General features: G+C 32.4%; 1 protein-coding gene across 1 annotated transcript; it reads left to right on the top strand.

The window, feature by feature from the left end:
* LOC134694685 (uncharacterized) lies at positions 1 to 12,305 on the top strand. The gene is made up of 5 exons (XM_063555728.1): positions 1 to 254; positions 7,528 to 7,598; positions 9,222 to 9,479; positions 10,255 to 10,380; positions 10,996 to 12,305. The coding sequence occupies exons 1-5, from the start codon at positions 228 to 230 to the stop codon at positions 11,156 to 11,158; spliced, it is 645 nt and encodes a 214-aa protein (XP_063411798.1). The 5' UTR covers positions 1 to 227; the 3' UTR covers positions 11,159 to 12,305.
* The last annotated feature ends 7,908 nt before the right edge of the window (positions 12,306 to 20,213 follow it).

Here is a 20,213-nt window from a genome sequence, read left to right on the forward strand (position 1 = left end):
TTTTGTTTCTTTTTTAATTGGTGTTTCACAAATTAACTAAACGGAAAATATATATAACAAAGCAAGTGATTTTTGTACGGTATTAAATATTTGAGAGAAAATTAACACGGTATGATTTTTATTATACTTGTTTCCATTTAGGTACATGTATGTGGAGTTACCAGCTGGAAGATACAAAGATATTAAACATCTTAACTTAGGAATTACGTACGAAATCCGTTTGGAGAATGGGAGAACGCTGTTTTAATATATGGGTAAGTAAAAGTTCAATACATAGTTTATCATGTACCATTATTGTAGCTGGATACTACCATATATAAAGCTATTAGCATCATTGAAAATCAAAATTATATGCTGTTAGTGCCAAACAGACAACAATCAATTAAGGATCGGTGTACAAGGATGACGTACAACAACCATTCAATCTTCGATAGCTTAAACGCCTTTAAAAACGCAACTACAGATAATTCTTTTTCATTCTCATTTACATATACAAGTATGCAATATTTATAAACTAAATGTATATATAAAAAAGAAGATGTGGTATGATTGCCAATGAGACAACTGTCCACAAGAGATCAAAATGACACAGACATTAACAACTGTATGTATACCAAAACTTCATTTAAGACTTCATTATCTAAATATTAATTGCAATCAGAAAGTTGAAATGCATTACGCTTAGTTTAATGTTCAAATCACTTAGTGTGCACTGAAACCCTCTTTTTGTGAGTGTTTCAATAAAGGCTTACACTCGTCTGACTCAGCATTCCTTTTTTTTTTTACCAAAACCAAAACCGTTCTACGTTATCAGGATTCACTAGTACAACTAGATTCTACTTTTGTATTAATATTTTATCATTATGGCAGTTGTTATATAACAGTTCCTTTCTATGTTTGTGACATTGTCGTTTTTTTTTGTTGCACCTCATTGTGTCTGTTCTTTTGTTGTTTTCCTCCAATAGTTGAATGTAGCCCTTGGTTTAAGTTTTTAATGCGGATTTGTTTTCTCTCAATCGATTTATTGATTTTAAACAGCGATATACTACTGTTGCCTTTATGTTCTAATTCATAACTTCAAACGAACATAAATTATTTACAAAATAAACTCAACACCTTTGTATGGGATCAGCTCGCCTGACAGTGTGCAGCAAAGCTTTAATTTTATTAAAGGCAAATGCAACGTAAAAAATGTTCATCAGTGTTACCGCTGCAGGAAACAAACACAAAACCAATCTACAAAAATAAAAATAATTTTCATTATGTACGAAAATACATTTTATGAATCAAATAAAGATTCTGTTCTTACACACATTATTAGTCACATTAATAAAAAAACAAATAAAATACATTAAGTCAGGTGGCAGTGTGGGAAAACTTAACTTTACCAAACGCGAACCTCGAATGACAATATCTTTAATATACAAAACCGCCAAAAGTATAGCACGAAATATTTGAAATGACCTTATTCAAATATTATGGTCAGTTCTAACTCGACCAAGGAAAAACATTTAACCTATTATATACTTTCAAACACGTGTAATTTTATAAACACATACACGTGGTAATGTTTACATACCGGTGAACATAATTTTAATAAATATATTTATGTTCTAATTCATAACTTAAAGCGAACATAAATTATTTACAAAATAAACTTAACACCTTTGTATGGGATCAGCTCGCCTGACAGTGTGCAGTAAAGCTTCGAAAAATAAAGAAAGGTTAAAGAAAAAATATACGAAAAAAATACATCATTAAATTTCAATATTATTTGTTACAGAAAGTCTATCCTTCAAAGACTCTTTAACATAACCGTCTTTGGCCTTGTCACTTTTCCATCGACTATGCTTTTTGAACAATCTGTCCTCTACACCAGCCGCTGCAACAGCCGATGCCCCTCCTGAACGGAGACTATGCAGTCCAAATTTTTTACTATTTAATAAAATTGAGAAAGGAAATGGTGAATATGTCAAAGCGACAACCACCCGACCATAGAGCAAACAACAGCAGAAGGCAACCACTAGGTCTTCAATGTAGCGAGAATTCCCGCACCCGTAGGTGTCCTTCAGCTGGCCCCTAAAATATGCATAATAGCACAGTGATAATAGACGTCATACTAAACTCCGAATTATACTCAAGAAACTAAAACTTAAAATCATACAAGACTAACAAAGGCCAGAGGCTCCTGACTTGGGACAGGCGCAAAATTGCGGCGGGGTTAAACATGTTTATGAGATCTCAAACCTCCCCCTATACCTCTAGCCAATGTAGAAAAGTAAAAGAATAACAATACGCACATTAAAATTCAGTTCAAGAGAAGTCCGAGTCCGATGTCAAAAGATGTAACAAAAGAAAATAAATAAAATGAAAATAATACATAAATAACAACAGACTACTAGCAGTTAACTGACATGCCAGCTCCAGACCTCAATTAAACTGATTGAAAGATTATGTCTTCATCATATGAATATCAGGTACAATCCCTCCCTTTAGGGGTTTAGTATCATACTATCATAAATTATATGAGAAGAACATAACCCGTGTCATCCCAACAACTGTTTTTTTTTTAGAAATAAATGTGTTTAGTTCCGATGCAAAGACCCTATACTCTGTAAACTTGAAAGTAGTATTTCTCGAGCTCTCGTGTATGACAACGGACCTGTACTTCTACGTTTATAAGAATTATCAGACTTACAAAAATTAACGGATCTAAAAACAAATTTATCAGAATTTGATGTTATACTAGCTAATTTGAGATATCGTTCTAGCATAGAGACAGGACAAGTTACAAGATTAGTTCTAGAAATAACCACATCCCTCCCTTCTCTGTAAATAGCAGTTTTACTCTTCGCCAAGTATAAATTTGCATGTGTAGAATAAATCTTTATATCTATACAGTCCTTGGATGGTGTAAACTTCTCACTAACACCATACACCATTTCATCATACACCATACACCATTACACCATACACCTTGTACCATTACACCATACACCATACACGTTACACATTACACCATACACCATTCCCCATTATATCTACACGATCCGAAATTACCCATGATGCAATTAAATTTCAAATATTAAGATTATTATTGTTGTTTATGTTTACAATACGAAAAATTAAAATAAACAGAACTTCGTTTTCAACCAATGAAATGTCGTACACCATCATTCACACCATTCCCGATCGCACGTTACACAATTACACCATTCCTCAAACACCATACACCATAGCACCATACACCTTACACCATTGCACCATATGCCATACACCATTACACCATACACGTTTTTTGGGGAAGTTTACACCATCCAAAGGCTGTACCTCTCAAATTAACTAGTTCTGAAAACCTTGAAAACCTGCATAGCTTAATAAACACATACAAACATTTCTTTGATTCAGATGCACAAGGATTATTAAATCCAGCCAGTTTATGTGCCCAGCTAATGGCGTATATTACTTCATTTATCTTGCTTGCCGATTTTGCATTCTGTGAAATGTGAATCAAATATAGAGAAACTGTATAATCAGATGAAGGTAATGGAGTAATATTATGTATTTTAGTCCACTTACAGAAAGCATTAAAGGCATACTGGTACTTTTTACGAGTGTTCAGAGAACGTGAGCTCAAGCAGTACTCTGGTAATCTAACTTTCAATGTATAAAGTTCATCCGAAATATCTGAATTCTGTTTCCATCTACCAACTCGAAAAATATCTGAAAAATGTGCAATCGGGAAACAAACATTATAAAATGTCAAAGTATTAAAAACTTATATACAAGTGAACCATGCCACTGTAAACATAACAGGACCTTGTCCAATATTTATTTGACCATGCCAGCTACAATGCTATATACATTAGTGCCATGTTGAATACAACCATGCTTTCTACAATGTATATACACACTAGAGCCTTATCAACAACGACTGTGCCTGCTACAATACACATTCATGTACTAGGGCCTCGTAACTTTAACCTTGCCAGCTAGAATACACATCCGTGTACTAGGACCTCGTCACTTTAACCTCGGCAGCTACAATACACGTCCGAGTACTAGGGCCTCGCAACTTTAACCTCGCCAGATACAATACACATTAGTGCACCAGGGCCTTGTTATTCTTGTCGCATCTAACTTCACTGCCAATACTGGAGCAATAAAAGGCTCAGTGCCAAAAATGGATTGTCTATTAGAACTACTGACAAAAATACCACTTGTATTTTTAAATTCAATAACATCAGATATGTAATCTCTGTAATTCATATTTTTATCAAAAATGAAAGGCCAATAGGTCGCAGATATCCATTTTGGTACAATTAAAGTACCTCTAGCTTTACAAGCAATTACATGTTTTATAGCTGTCAATACTTAGTAAATAGGTGGTACAATCCAATTGTTTTCACCAGACCAATTCTGAGTAAAACAGTCTACAGCTTCTGTATTTACATTCCAGAATAAAGAGTTAAATCTTTCTAATTTTGTGTTACGAGAACTAGCAAAACGATCGACTGTATAAGGACCCCAAAGGTCGTTAATAAAAGCATAGAACAATTCTGAGACTCCCCAGTCTTCATAATCAATGATTTTACTGATATAATAAGCTTTCGAATTTTCACCTCTCGGAATCCATTGTATGTTAATGGAGATTCCGTTTTGTAAACAAATAGAAAAAATGGAAATTGCTATATCTTGCAGTTTTTCTTTCACGCTTCCTGCTTGAACAATTCTGACACAATTTTGATTACCAGTTAGCCATTTTAAGGATTTTCCCGCAAATTTCATGTTAATAAGACATCAACGCCAATTCTTTGGCCTTTAGTTCCCTCCACTTGGAACTGTCTATCATTTCAGAGGATTTCCACATAGTGTGAAAATTTTTACTTTCCAACTCTACTGTACATGCTCCGGCAGCTATGCTGCTAGCATCAGAGTATACCATTACATGTGACTGACTATATTGATTTAATGTTTTAAAATTTACATTAGCAATGTCATCAAGCCAGAACTTTAATTCTGATATCACAAAACTTTTACTTTCTAAAACTAAATAACTATCCCATGACATTCTACTTTCAATGGACATAAAGCAATATCTAGTCATTATTCTAGTAAAATTTCCGATTACAGGAGACATACTTATAATTCTACCCGTTTCCTGGGCTAAATTTCTAGTAGAAATATATGGAATTTCTCTGAAAACATTATGAATAGATTGAAATAATTCGTCAATTCTCCTTTGAGGAATGTATAAAGTGAAATTACATGAATCCCAAATGATTCACAACCACTCCAACGTCTGTATAGAAGTAACAACTTATTTTTCTTCGTTGAGAAGAAAACCCGCACTCAAAAGTGATTGTTTCACAAATTCAGCATCTTTGATGCATTCATTATTTTCGTTATTCATTCCAAATCCATCATCAAGATATAAAACTATTTTTATACTATTTTTTCTCCAATACTTGACCAATGGTCTGAGACACTTTGTAAATATGTAAGGACCCGTTGAAAGACCAAATGCTAAAACAGTGAAGCAATAAAATGTATCTTCCCACAAAAAAACCTAGATACGTGTGCTGCTGTGGACATATATCCAAAATGAAAATAACCAGACTTTAAATCAAATTTATACAGATAATTATTTTTCTGAAAGTATTGCACAGCTATTTTCAAATCTTCAAATTTAATCTTTTCCTTTTTCACCGATAAATTCAAAGTGCTCAAATCTAAAATTAGACGCCTTTTTCCAGACTTTTGAGTAGCTTCACTGAGCGGATTGACAATGTAAGGTTGAAAAGGGACCTCAATGACGCAACCTGAAAGAACAAGTTCATTTACAGATTTGCTAACAAAATCATCATTCTTAAGAGCAGATTTGTTATTTTTCATGTACATGCTCGAAGGAGTATCAATAAATGGAATAAGATAACCATTTTTCAGTGTGTCTAAAATAAATGAATTAGCATCGATATGCTCCCAGTACTGAATACTTTTAGCTAACCTTACCTTTACACCAGAGAAAATACCCGTGTTAGATTTGAAATTTTCAAAAAATCTTACTTGTCTAAGCAAAATTTCAATATCGTGATTTAAACAATAATCCCTATCAAATTCAAAAAATAGATATAAATACTTTTCATTAACTAACTGTTCATTGGTAATTGTTCTGTTGTGTATTGTTGAAGTTGAACTGGTTGCGTTTGACAAGTGGACAATTCTTCCTCCAGTGGCCAAATTGTTTACAGGCATGGCACATATCGTGCTGGGACGGCTCACGCCGCCCGCTGCCAGCTCGAAAGGGCGGCGGGTTCTGACGCTGATACTGGTTGGAATAATAAGGATTAGGAGCAGTTTTAACAGGAGCCGGTCTAGAAGTTGTCTTGTAGGGATTTGGGCGTCGGGATTTGTCTTTAGTCGAACGGATGGCTCTGGACTCCGCCTGGCGGATTTTCTTTTCATCTTCAGAGTCTGAAGCGATTACATTTACTTCAAACTCTCTCACAGTAGCCCAACCACCGGCTGAAGTATCTGCTATGCGTATCAGTTTGTTTCTGCCTTTGTTTAACTCTGTAATAGTTTCCTCGTTAAATTTGTATTGTATTTTGTTGCCCTCGTGCTTGAATTTAAGGGAAACCTCTTCCTTTAACTTTTTGGAAATTACGTCCTGTTCACGGACCAAATCTGATTTAAGATCTACAAGCTTATTCTCTTCTACTATGTGGTTGCTACTTTGTCATTTACCGGTTGAAATGTGTGAATGCTCAGTATCACCTTCGGACATTGGACTTCCTTCTCTATTCTCAGACATACTCAGGTTAAGCACACGCTTACAACTTTAATGCACCAAAAGCGAACCTCGAATGACAATATCTTTAATATACAAAACCGCCAAAAGAATAGCACGAAATATTTGAAATTACCTTATTCAAATATTATGCTCAGTTCTAACTCGACCAATGAACATTTAACCTATTATATACTTTCAAACACGTGTAATTTTATAAACACATACACGTGGTAATGTTTACATACCGGTGTACATAACTTTAATAAATATATTTATTTATCATCTCAGTTATTAAAAATAGTTTTTTTGATGCTGTTAATTAGGTAGAGAACACAAACACGGTTTATACACTGACAGTCTAACAAATCTTAAAAAAAAGAAAGAGGAGAAACCTAGACGCATAAAGAAAAAGAATCAGACACGGTGATTTACTGCTTGTCGTCATCTCAAGGTTAAATAATTTGACAATCTCCACCTTTTCGGAGCTCCTAAGATCAATCCTTGTTTGGTATGACTCGTGTTGCTCAATTTTGCGCGTTTTGCGTAACGTTTGTAGCATTGTTAGTTTGCTTTCGACTGATTTGTTTCAATATTCCTTTAACATGTTTTGCCTTTCTTGTAAACTATTTGTTTTAGTGTATACATGGTGATTTGTTGTAATTATTATTCATTCTGAATGTAGAGTATGTTTTTATATTTTACTCATCATTACTGTAACTATCATTGTTTTATAGGTATGTCTTGCCATAACATTCATTGGAATAAGTTTGGCACTGGTTGGCATTATTTGCTGGAGAGAGTTTCTGTAAGTTCCTTTTTTAAATTCTTATATGAAGCAAGTTTCAATTTTTTTATAATACACTTTTGATGAAAATGATTTTAAGGCGATAGTATGGGTTTTCAAGATAAAAAGTAATAGTTGTTGTTTCCTAACTGATATACGATGCAATGATTTCATCAGGAAATCAACGACATTGAACATTATCATTGATTTTCGCAGGTCATAATCATTGATTTTAAAGAATAAAATCATGAAACACTGAACGCCGAGGATAATTCTAAAAAGAAAATCCCTAATCAAATGCCTAAATCATAAGCTCAGACACATCAAACGAATGAATAGCAATTTTCATATTCCTGACATGTTACATACATTTTCTTTTTTAAAAAATAATGAATTAAACCTGATTTTAAAGCTAGATAAACCTCTCACTTGTATTCAGTGATAAACTAAGGCAATATGAGGATACCGATGTTCAAATCTCTAAAATTGATTCCGAATATAAATAAAGGACTAATTAAAAACTGCAGGTATCATAATGTCATCACAAAAAAAACTGAAAAGATAAATGAAATTGAGAATGGGAATGGGCAATGTGTCAACGAGACATTAACCCGACCATAAGATAGACAACAGCCGAAAGCTACGAATAGGTCTTCAATGCACCGTCTTTCAGCTGGTCCTTTATCAAATATGTTTACTAGTTCAGTGAAAATGGACGTCACTCTAAACGTCCGATGTCAGAGGTATCAAAATAAAATAAATAATATGACAATAATACATAAATCACAAAAGACTACTGTCAGTTATTGACATGCCAGCTGTAGACCTCATTTAAACTGATTGAACAATTAAGTCTTAATCATATGAATATCAAGCACAATTCCTCACGTTAGGGGTTTAGTATCATACAATCATAAAATATATGAGAAAAACATATAACCGTCATCAACTGGTTTTAGAATACAGGTATTTAATTCCGACAGAGAGAACTATAAGTGAATCAATATCAAAGCCAAAATATGCAATCTTTCATGACCTGACACCAGTATCGTAACTATATTCCTTGTTAACAAGTCTTTTTAAAGGTTTTGCTAGCTATTAAGGGGAATATATAAAAAAGAAGATGTGGTATGATTGCCAATGAGACAACTATCCACAAAAGACCAAAATGACACAAACATTAACAACTATAGGTCACCGTACGGCCTTGAACAATGAGCAAAGCCAATACCGCGTAGTCAGCTATATACTTACATTTTTGTGCTTTGTAAAGAATATAACAATAAAAGATTGGATGTGAAATCCCTGAACGTATAAGAAGTCTGCATGTTGAGTTAAATTTACAAATGATTGTTCTTGTACCGATGATAACATTTAGTAAATAGTCATCAAAGGTACCAGTATAGTAAATGTTTTGACAAGTTTGTGATTTCGGAAACCCTAATGTAATTATTTTTCAGGTATACATAGCCTTCTCTCGCGTAAATCTAATACGTTGTTACATACACGAGCGAAACGTACATGTTGAGATATATGAGTGCCATAAATCGGGCAAGGGCACGTCACCTTAATAAAAAAGATAATCACATTATAATTAACCACACATCTGCGAGTAGAATTGTTTAAAATTTATCTGCATTTCAGATTGAAAGAGAAGAAAACAGATACAAGAATAACTCGTGAAAACCTTATTAAATACTATCCCACCATATATGGTATTTATACAACTAATATTTCCTACGAAGAGATATTGTTAAAAGGTGCAAAACGTCTTACGCCTACCAATGAATATTTCAATTCTAATAAGAATTGCAGTTTCAACTGTGTAACTAATGAAGTAGAAGGTGTACTTAGATCGGATCACAACCGTGCAGGTGTTTACAACCATGGCTGTTGTAAATCGTAAGTGATGTTTTGATTGTTTAGTCACTTTTGTAATTTTCAGACAGCAGGCCAATGATACAATTGCATCATTCTGTCTTAATTAAAAATATTTAACCATTTTTTTAAGAGTGGACTTTTCGAATTGATTTTCTCCTAAGTTCAGTATTTTTGTGAGTTTACGTCCTTGTTATAAAAACTAGACAAACACTAGTATATTCTTATCAAAAAGTCATTATTAAAATTAAGATGTGTGGTATGATTTCAAACAAGATATCTTTTTATCATTATAAAAATCAATTAGTCATAAGAAATAATAAGTTACGCCTTCAAAAATGAGAAAATAAGACAACCATGATATTATTGGACCCTGAATTGTGACAGGTACATATCTTATGTTTAAAAACAAAAGATTCTAAGCATTGTTTCAAGAATAATCGAAGTTACTAAATGGTAGTAAAAAAATAAAACTAATTCATAAAATATGTAGTTCTAGACTTAACCTTGAATTTGTTTTGTGCACAGGATATCCGGTTATACGTATGTAGTCATATATACAACTATGGTCAGGATATAAATAATTGTTCATTTATACCAAGAGCAAACGTATAATACTGTTATAACTGAAGAATATTGTCTTAAAAGAAAGTTGAATTATATAAAAAGGACACCCAGACATTAGCCGAAAAAATCACTGAAAACGTCATATTTTTCAATCGTACAGTAATGTCATCGCATGCGTGGGAATTGATTATAACCAATTGTCATAAACTTTTTACATTTATTTGTTTTTCAGAACACGAGTCATTGAATCACCTCCATTCTATCAAAACATAAATGGCGTAAATAGGGAAATTGTACAGTTCAATGATACACAGCAGATGATAAACATGCCGCAGGTATTCTGGAGAGAAGAATGCAGGTACTACTCATGAGTGTAGAAGAGAGGCTGAAGATACCACATTGATATTCAAACTCATAAGCAGAAAATAACTGTAACTATAATCCAATGATTACAATTATATAAGAGACAAACAATCACCTAGCTCATTAAATAAGTTTATCGAGTAGAGTTCGTGTTGTTTATTCTTTAGTTTTCTATTATTGTTTGTCTGTTTGTTCTATTAATTTTTAGCCATAGCTTTGTCAGTTTAGTGTCAATTTATGAATTTGACTGTCCCTCTGGTATCTTTCGTCCCTCTTTTAGTGCAATTAAAAAACCACAATTTTACTCACTGCATATTGTAGCATGACGTTGCCTTTTTTTCCGTTGCTGCATTTATTATGTTTCGAGATTTGTGCTGCTCTGGTTTCCCTTTGATGTTATGGTTTTCATGTCAGATATACTATTTGTTGTACTGGTTTAATTATCAGATTAGATATTTAAAGTATTGGTTTGTTCTTGTAGAAAAACTATCAGTTTTTCTGTTGTCTGTGTAGACAAGTAATCAATTGTTATGATTCCAATAAAACCAAGCCATTGCTTTTAATGATTTATTTTTCAGAAAAGTTTGAATTGTATTTTTTTTTATTTCAGTCAAGCCATGCGTTGTACTGGTTGCCGTTGTCAATACATTGATCAAGCCACTTCAGCAGTTGTCTACAAAACTGGATACACGTCATTAACAGCCATATACATTTCTCATTTGGAAATAGATATTTTTTATTTGCATGGATGCTGTAAATGCTTTAACGTATAACACGTCTACAATAAGTGACACTGTACATAATCCAGTAAAACTGTGTTTGTGTTTTAAAGATTTTGTTTTACATTCTTATATATCCAATTATACCCTTAACAAAATACTAAAAAAAGGTTATCGTTATTATTATTTACCACGGACAAGAATGACAGAAAAAAACATACTAACCATATCTAATAACAGAAACTTAATCGTAAAAACAACTTATCAAAGAAGAAATAATTATTTCTAAAAGTTATCATAAAATTGGATATTGCTAAAAACCAAAAGTTATATCAATTACATATACAGATAGACTATTTAAACATGATATTAACACATCTAGAAGAGTGTGTAGAAAATAGAGTCGATATGAGTAAAGGAAAAATAAGTTTAATCACAAGATAACAGCTTCGTTTAGGTACACAATTGCAGATGCGTTCATAGTGTATACGTAAGTGATCTACGTGTGCAGTTATGTTTGTGCAAGTGCGAGGCGAAAGACAACAAAGGCATATTCAAACCCATAAATTGAAAATTAGCGGACAACGTCATATCTCAATCATAAAAAGGAAAGAGACAAATATAGAATACAAACATGTATAGATAACTACAGAATGAGCCAGACAATCCCCATTTTAAATTGCAGGCGATCTCAGGTGCTCTGGAAGGGTAAGAAGATCCCGCTCCACATGTGTAACCCATCGTCATGCGCATGTGAGTTCAAATCAATTGATAAGTCTAAATGGTAGGCCTCATTCATCGAAAAGGGGAGATTGTAAAATATTAGAACATATATGTTGTCATCTATGAAATCCATAATATTCAATCCATTGCCATCAATACAATGCTTTAACAATTATTTAACATATTTGCACTAACCTCACTAAATTGGTCAGTTTATGTAATTTGTCGGAAATGAAAATATGTATTTATCAAACAAGGATATCCGACTAAGAACACCCTTACAAGTAACATTGTTTGTTATTGTACTTATTTCGAAATCACAAACCTACGTAAAATCACAATTACTAAAAATTATATCTTGAAGTACATGAGTTAGCCTGTCAATTCTCAAAGACTTAATGCTGCATTCATCGACGAACAAGGCTGCTTATGTTGACTAAATTCAAATTAGAAATCATAATAAAAACTAAGAAAATTCTTCATTGTTATATTTATTTCCTTATCTCTAAATGTTACATTACTATTGAAATACGTTTTCATCAACACTTTGGTTTCAAATAAACATGTCAACACTGCAGTTGTGTGCTCAAATGTCATACTGGAAAATAATATTAATCGTGGTAAGGATTGTCGTTTTACATCCGAAAGTCGGAGGTTCTGTCCGAAAACCACGGCTTACTCCACTATATAAAACTGGCCTCAACGAAATAATTAGAAATGTTAAACATGATTTTTAACATCAAATATCAATTATCAAAATATGAACAGGAGAGGATACAAAAAGGTAAATAAAAATTAAAGTTAAAATACTGCAAAACTACTTTTATTCATGGGGGTTCCAATTTGCATACTGTTCAAAGTTTACGCTAGTGGCTTTATCTACGTATTTGAGTGTCCAACGAAAATAATATAATAACTATAATTGGAAAAAGTAGGACACGGAGAGATCCTCAGGTAATTTTGACAACATGGATACGGGCATATACACTTGAGAATACATTGAATAGCAGCAAATGTTTCATGAACTATACAACTTCAGTCAAAATTTTGTCAATTCAAATCCTAAACTGTGCATCTTTTAACCCTCAGTTCTCAGGGAAAATATGATCGATAAAACTCTGACTTCTGATGATGACATGCGATGACGAAGTGTTAATTAATTTTCTCGGAATTATTATGCAAAAATAAAAAAAAAAAAATTTCATACTTGGTTTGAATAAAGAGTACTCGTACAGGAACTGCATCAAATAACAAAATATGAGAAGTTATGTCATGGATGGTTGCATCTGATGCAATAAACAATTTATGAATAACCCAGTCAGCAGACTAACAGTGGGCCAACGTTGGCAAATGGTTGGCCCGTTAGTCGACCGTTGGTGTTGGCTTTACAACATTGGCCCAACGTTGGCAAATTGTCGGTCCGTTGGTCGCAAGTTTATGTTGGCTGCACAACATTGGCCCAACGTTGGCAAATTGTCGGTACATTGGTCGCACGTTGGTGTCGGCTGCACAACATTGGCTCAACGTTGGCAAATTGTCGGTCCGTTTGTCGCAATTATATGTTGGCTGCACAACATTGGCCCAACGTTGGCAAATTGTCGGTCCGTTGGTCGCAAGTTTATGTTGGCTGCACAACATTGGCTCAACGTTGGCAAATTGTCGGTCCGTTTGTCGCAATTATATGTTGGCTGCACAACATTGGCCCAACGTTGGCAAATTGTCGGTACATTGGTCGCACGTTGGTGTCGACTGCACAACATTGGCCCAACGTTGGTCTGTTGTTGTAAATTCATATTATTATCTCATGTTGGTTATAAATAATCGGGCAAATGTTATGTTAGTAGCAACATAGGGCCGATATGAAATTTTGTTAATGGAATTGATTATATAATATTTTACGCTTTATTTCTCTTGGGAGGCGGATAATTTCGATTGCAGCAGGCTTTATGAAAATTTAATGTTATACTGAAAGTGTTTATCAACTGAAATTACATTTACAACTCTATGTTGGGCCAATGCTGGCCCAACGTTGCGTGATCATATATTATACTCTATATATAAGTCAGGCAAAATTTATACTGGAATATCATTACTGTAATAAAAAAAATGTTTATCGTAAACATAGATTGCCTGGTTAAAAATTAAAATTTATTGCAATCATTATTTATAATAACTTTATTCATTAAACTTTGTGAAACATAATAATATCAATTATATGCAGAGTGATATTTGATACAGCCAGTCTGTTAATCAAGCCCATTCTGATAAGGTTGACCATGTGTTCAACAAATTTCAAAGATAGTTGCTATGGTAATTAAGTTTATAGGAAATCTGAATGTAATGGGATGGTCACTTTTCATTGCTTTTGTGATTATTTCCTGTTGTGTATTTGTAAGAAAGCAGTGATAGGAAGAAAACAAAAAGAGAAAATCATGTCATCTGGGATTCAAAGAGAAAGATAGTAACATGTAAGTTATAACTTTAAAAAATCTGATAAATATACGATTTAGAAGGACAAATACAATATGATTTTTTAATCTGAGGGATGTTGTTAAAAATCAAAACATATATTAATGTCTATCATTTTATAATGCTGATCTTGAAGTTTATACGTTTCGGGCGAAATATTTTCTAGATTTTAAATCATTTCAATCCTATTAATTATCATGAAATATTTGCCACTGAACATAAGTATCTTCAAACAAATGGTAAATTATATCAATCTTTAACCACAACATGTATGATCATTACTGAAGTTAATGGAATAAAATTGTCTTAAGATGTACCTTATTCCGTAATGTTTCAAAAATGTAGTATAATGATTGCTACTTCATTAAAATAAATGAATTTGTTAGTTTTATTGTATTTCTAAATCGCATGCAAACAAATACGATATATTTGTGAAACCTGATCATATACACACTTAAATGTGTAACAGTGTTTTTATATATCAAATATATAACTGTTCATTAATACACATCTGAATTATTCTTTATATATCATGTATATTACGAATATACAAAGTATGATACCGAATTCTGAAATAATAGTAAATAAGGGTTTGTTATACCCACAAATCCGTCTAATACTAATGAATTTCTGACCATTAGACAAGTAACCAATATAAAAAAAATGGTTATTTAAGATTTAATTTGTATTAAATAGTATTTAAACTATTTAGAATATACATTAATTTATATTACATATCTAGAAGGGAGATTACGCACGCATGCATTAGACAAATACGCAATTCAAGTTTACTTATAACTTTATTACAGATTCGGTTAGAAAAAAAAACATAGCTGCAAAGAGTCTTCGGATAAGGAGATGGATGATGCAGCTAAAGATTGGCGGCGCTTAAGCCTTGACAGAGAAGGTGGCAAGAAACAGAGAAGGGAAAAACGAATAACATATATATGAATAATAATGACACTGTTGAAGTTCAAATTGAGGAGGACACTACTCGTGGTGACGACCAATGATATCAAATTTAAAATAAATAAAGTTTCATCTTCTGAATTATTTGATTTTCATTCTGGATCTGGAAACAATACAACTAAAATTACATCTCCGAAAAAACTATTTGTATGATCGCCTAACCATAAGCCATACGTCATTTGTTCTGTTAAAGAAATAAATGAAATTGATATGAAAAAAGAAGATGTGGTATGATTGCTAATGAGACAACTCTTTACAAGACAGCAAATGACACAGAGTTTATCTGGTCGATCCACCAAACATTGCCAAAGAAATATCTTGGCGTCACACAAGAAATAAAATTAAAGAGGAAAAGTTCATGAAAAAAACAAGGACAGTAACAACAATGGGTAATACAAAAATACAGAATTGCTACCTTAAACTTTGGCAGTTTGGAACACAATAAAAAAATATCAAAGTTCTCCGGAGTATTTATCATATACAGCCCCTCAAGCAGCATTCATTGTAATTTAGTTGAAACAAAAGACCAACGTATTGCCAACATAAAAATGAGAAATACCTACCTTGGACCAACATAGTGCCAACATAAGAGAAGATATTTCTACGTTGGTCCAACGTTGTGCCAACATGGATTTCGTTTTTCATACAATGGGCCAACGTTGGCTCTATGTATTGCATATAACCGTACAACGTTGGGCCAACATGAAGCCATCATGTTGGGCCAACGTAGGCCCACTTTGCACTTATACGTTGGGCCAACGTTAAAATACAACGATGGGCCAATGCAATGATATACGTTGTGCCAATGTTGGGCCAACATACTCATGTTGTCTGGGAATAAGTTAAATTAAAGGTTATATAAAAATAGTAAAAGTATTAAAACATTTCTACTAATATATCCGCATCTTTTCAAAAGTAAAATCTATCGACAAATCATATCATAAACATTCATTTATAGAATTTTCACAATGAACTAGATAATAGTTTTTAATGACGATAAGACACATTTTATGATCAAGAGGTATTTAGGCGTACCAAAAGGGAAGGTTTAAGCAGGTGATGATTTATATTGATAGACCGGGATTAATAGCAATACAACTTTTTTGATCTATGATAATACATACATGATTTGATGAAGACTACAGATGCATGAACTGGATACGAGTTATATTTATCTAAATTATTAAACAAAGGTAAGCTAATTTTATATATATCACAAAATGTATTTTCTAATTTTGGAAATATGTTTTTCCAGACAATAATGGTCAACGTTTTGAAGACTAGCAAGTTCTGTATATTGATCATTATTGTAAAATCTTTTCGTCAGTATTCAGACAAAAAGAAATTAAAATTAATACTTATTCAAGAAATATTTTATCCTTGAATAGTACAAAATTGCATTATACTTTCAATTATTTGAAGACAAAATGACGCATTTCAAGTTGTATATTTGCAAAAAAAATGTTCTTAAATATTTGACAAAAAAAAGTTAACATACAAGCATGATTTAAGGTTTCAAGATATTGATTGTTTAAATTTAAAAATAAACATACTACAAAAACCCAAAAGTTAATTGAATAAACATGTCAAGAGCTACCAATCATGATGAAATTTAATTTGTGATCACAAAGTCTGAATCTAATGTCTGAATGTATATCTTTAAATGACACATTTTTAGTTAACGTAGCGATTAAATGTATATGATAGGTGATAAAATGAATCTGGAACCATTAAATAGAAATGTGTTACAACGAATATTCAAATGAGGACCCAAAGGAAATGAATAAATTGAAATATCGTCGTGTGAGTCTTCTATGTTTGATTTTTGTAACACACAATGAAATAGCTCAAAAGTTGCGACCGAGGTGCAATGGTCTATGTCAATGTATCATCTTGCTACACATCTTATACACAATATTACATGATTTTTTATTATTTTTTATTTTCCATCTCCACACTTTCCATTTGCCGCATACTTACTTAATCATCTTGGCACCGAAATTCAGTGAAAACATATTATGATACTTTTATCTCTCCACTCTTATTCAAGAGTTTTTTTTGCGAAAACGATTGCTATCAAAATTACCTTTAGTAATAATATGCTTAAATAATTTGCAAGATTGGAACTCAATCTATGAGTAATTCTAACCAAAATAAACTCATCATAGATACCAGGACTAAATCTAGTATATACGCCAGACGCGCGTTTCGTCCACTAAAGACTCACCAGTGACGCTCGAATCCAAAAAAGTTTAAAATGTAAAAAAAAGTACGAAGTTGAAGAACATTGAGAACCAAAATTCCTAAACATTTTGCCAAATATAGCTAAATTAATCTATGCCTGAGGTTAAAAAACCTTAATATTCAAAGAAATTCAAAAATTTGTAATAAGTAAATTTATAAATATAACCATATCAATGACAATTCCTGTCAGCACAAACAAGCGTTACACAAAAATTGATATTACAGATTTTATTGTTTAAGAAATGATATTACAGATTTTATTGTTGTAGAAATGATACTACAGATTTTATTGTTAAAGATCTTCAAAACAATACTTGTTTTGTAGTTTCCATCTTAAGAAAAGGGGTCGTTCAACTCATTAAAAGTGCATGCTTATAAATAAAGCGTTGAACAGAGTTGATTTGAGAATATTTACAATACCTCAGACCTATAATTATACCTAATACTATATTATATAATTAATGCTCACCTTCAATTTGTTTTGTTATAATTATTTTTTTATGGAGAAGACTTTATAATAAAATTGAGAAAAGTTACTTTATAATAATGTTTTACTTGTGATTTATTTTGCTTTGAACAAATAAAATATGTTTAAGCTAAAACTAAACCTATATTTATGATAGTGTGCATTTTAAAGGTACATTCAATTTCCCATAAAATCTTTAGGGCTTTAACTAATCTCATTCAATGCAAAACAACATACCTTGCAAACCAGTCCCATTACTGATTCTGTAGAAAAGCTGATGACCAAACAAAATGCTTGAAATTGCAATTTCACGTCGAATCCTTTTCTTGTTACATTTTTAATGCTGACTGTTGATTGTTTGTAGTTTAACGTCCAATAGAAAATGTTTCATACAGGTTAAAGAAAAACGTATTTCAAAACGGCATTTCGACATCAGAAGAGAACTCAAAGATACCGAAAGGACATCCAAGTCCAAAAACAAACTGGCAATGTAATGGAAAAATAACTCATAAGAACAAGAAGAAAAAAACCCCGAGGATACACAAAACACATCATAGAAAAGTAAAGATTGAAGATAGATAGCAAAAGCTTATCTAACTATCCAGATTACATGTTAGTCAAATATTTTACATTTTTGGTTTAAACACACGAAATCGTAATGTAATTGTTTAAATGACCGACAGTACTGTCATTTGGTCGAGTAGGTGATAGAAATATAAGTTTCCTTCTCCCGTGTTAGTTTTAGTTTCGCTCTACTGTTTGCAGTGTTTTTCTTCATTTCTTTTGCTTTCTTTTGTATTTTTTCAATGCAGTATTTTACCTATACTTTTGTATCGGCATTTAAAAATGATTTAGTATATGTAAACGTGCTCAAACACAAATAGCACCAACAAATTCATTATCGTGTAAAGGAATTTTCAAATATAAGGAAAAACGTTCATAATATAAATATAAAACAGGTATTAAAGAAGATTTAAAGATGATCTAGTTAAAGTGCAAAACAAACTATTGTACTTGCCGACTTTATTTGTATGTTTACCTATTTTAGTACCTAGATAAAGCTTGATATTGATAAATTTTAAGCTTGATTGATAAACTCGTGAGAAGATAATTGATATAGATATAGGAAGATGTGGTGTGAGTGCCAATGAGACAACTCTTCATCCAAATAACAATTTAAAAAGTAAACCATTATAGGTTAAAGTACGGCCTTCAACACGGAGCCTTGGCTCACACCGAACAACAAGCTATAAAGGGCCCCAAAATTTCTAGTGTAAAACCATTCAAACGGAAACGATATGTTCTTTAATAACATTGTATTGAAAATAATCCAACAGTTTAGCGTCACTGATGAGTGTTATGTAGACGGAACGCGCGTCTGGCGTACTTAATTATAATCCTGATACCTATTTACACCACTGGGTCGATGACACTGCTGGTGGACGTTTCGTCCCACAGGGTTTCATCAGCCCGGTAGACAGGACTTCGGTATTGACATGCATTTCAATAATGTGGTCATTTTTATAAATCTCCTGTTTACAAAACTTTGATTTATTTCGAAACACTAAGTTTTTTTTTTTTTTTTTTTTTATCCCAGTCATAGATTATCTAAGCCGTATTTGGAATAACTTTTGGGAATTTTGGATACTCATTGATCTTCAACTTTTTAATTGTTTGGCATTATAACTATTGATATATATATTATATGAGCGTTACTGATGAGTCTTAGGTAGACGAAACGCGCGTCTGGCGTACTAAATTATGATCCTGGTATCTTTGATAACTATTAATACATGTAATATGTCAAAGAGAGTTAAAATAGATGTTCCTTCTAATCTTTACACCAAGTTCATAAATACAATCATTTGTTAAAACTCTATCGGCTAGCCCCACGGAGTAAGAGGGCGTAACTAATATTTCTTTTTGGAATAAAAAAACAAAGAACGAAAAAGCACTGGAAAAGGAAAGTATATAGCTATTAAAAATTATATTTTGAATTATATTTCAGAATGACAGTGTTTTGTGATAAATGTTTTGTACTGAAATGGAACCAAAGTGTGATAAGATATTCGTAAGTTTACACACATATATATATATTGGGTATGTAGTAGGCAGATCCATAATCAGTCAAATGAGATGAACGATACCATTGGGGACAATGCACTACCATAAGAAGACCAGCAGTCCTCAACACTTTTAACAAAAAAAAAATGGCAAGTGTTGAACAAAAATTCCACA

This window comes from Mytilus trossulus, chromosome 13 (genome assembly GCF_036588685.1).
Source record: "Mytilus trossulus isolate FHL-02 chromosome 13, PNRI_Mtr1.1.1.hap1, whole genome shotgun sequence".
Taxonomy (NCBI): domain Eukaryota; kingdom Metazoa; phylum Mollusca; class Bivalvia; order Mytilida; family Mytilidae; genus Mytilus; species Mytilus trossulus.

What these genes read in the sequence shown, in the direction of transcription:
- LOC134694685 (XM_063555728.1), top strand. Translation starts at nt 228, where the DNA reads ATGGGAGAACGCTGTTTTAATATATGG. An exon ending in ATTTGCTGGAGAGAGTTTCT is followed by an intron (nt 7,599 to 9,221) that starts GTAAGTTCCTTT and finishes TCTGCATTTCAG; the next exon opens with ATTGAAAGAGAAGAAAACAG. An exon ending in AACCATGGCTGTTGTAAATC is followed by an intron (nt 9,480 to 10,254) that starts GTAAGTGATGTT and finishes TTTGTTTTTCAG; the next exon opens with AACACGAGTCATTGAATCAC.